This window comes from Eimeria tenella, genomic scaffold, assembly GCF_000499545.2.
Source record: "Eimeria tenella Houghton genomic scaffold, Eth_scaff2560, whole genome shotgun sequence".
Classification (NCBI taxonomy): Eukaryota; Apicomplexa; class Conoidasida; order Eucoccidiorida; family Eimeriidae; genus Eimeria; species Eimeria tenella.
Genome location: NW_013542428.1, coordinates 5,355 through 6,136, shown reverse-complemented (window position 1 = coordinate 6,136; position 782 = coordinate 5,355). Strand labels below are relative to the sequence as shown.

General features: G+C 53.7%; 1 protein-coding gene across 1 annotated transcript in view; it reads right to left on the bottom strand.

Moving 5' to 3' along the window:
• The window catches only part of ETH_00039535 (PheS phenylalanine-tRNA synthetase, probable (IC), related), a gene marked incomplete at both ends in the record, with an annotated part of 5,187 nt that overhangs the window by 1,748 nt on the left and 2,657 nt on the right, over positions 1-782 (bottom strand). Inside the window, one exon of the mRNA XM_013375146.1 lies at positions 274-340. Coding sequence (XP_013230600.1) covers positions 274-340 — 67 coding nt within the window. The remainder of the gene's footprint in view (positions 1-273; positions 341-782) is intronic.

Genomic DNA, 782 nt, shown 5'->3' with positions numbered 1-782 from the left:
GAACAGCTGCAGCGTCTCCAGCGACAAGGGTAACGCCAGCAGCAGCAGCAGCAGCGGCAGCAGCAGCAGCAAAAGGGAAAAGAAACAGCAGCAACGGAAGTGGCCGCAAAAGAAACAGCAACAGCAGCACCAGAGAGAGCAGCAGCACCACCACCACCAGCACCAGCAGCAGCAGTTCCACCACCAGAAACACCAACAGCAGCAGCAGCAGCAGCAGCAGCAACAGCAGCAGCAGCAGCAGCAGCACCAATAGCAGCAGCAGCGGCAGCTCACGGGTTCGAAGGCCCGGAGGTACTCCTCGTCCCCACAGCCTTCCGGGAGAGAAATATCTACAGAGGATCTGATTGCAGAAAATAAAAACAAAAATAAATAAATAAAAAAGAAATAAATAAAAAGAATTAAAAATTAAAAAGAATGATTCAAAACAAGTAAGGAGAATGGGGCAACTAGAAAGAAGAAGAAGCAGCGCAGCAGCAACCCGCACCCTCGCTCAAATCCCCGTTCTGCTGCTGCTACTGCTGCTGCTGCTGCACTGTTGGATCTGCCTCTGCTGCTCATCTGTTTTCGAGTTCTGCTGCTGTCAGCCGTCGGCACGCAGCGCCACCGCAGCAGCAGTAGAAGCAGCAGCAGCAGCAGGAACACGTAGAGCAGCAGCAACAGCGAACAGCAGCAGCAGCAGCAGGTTCAAAAATGCGGGCAGCAGCAGCAGCAGCGACAGAAATACGAGCAGCACCAGGAACGCCAGGGACAGAAATACGAGCAGCAGCAGCAGCAGGGACAGA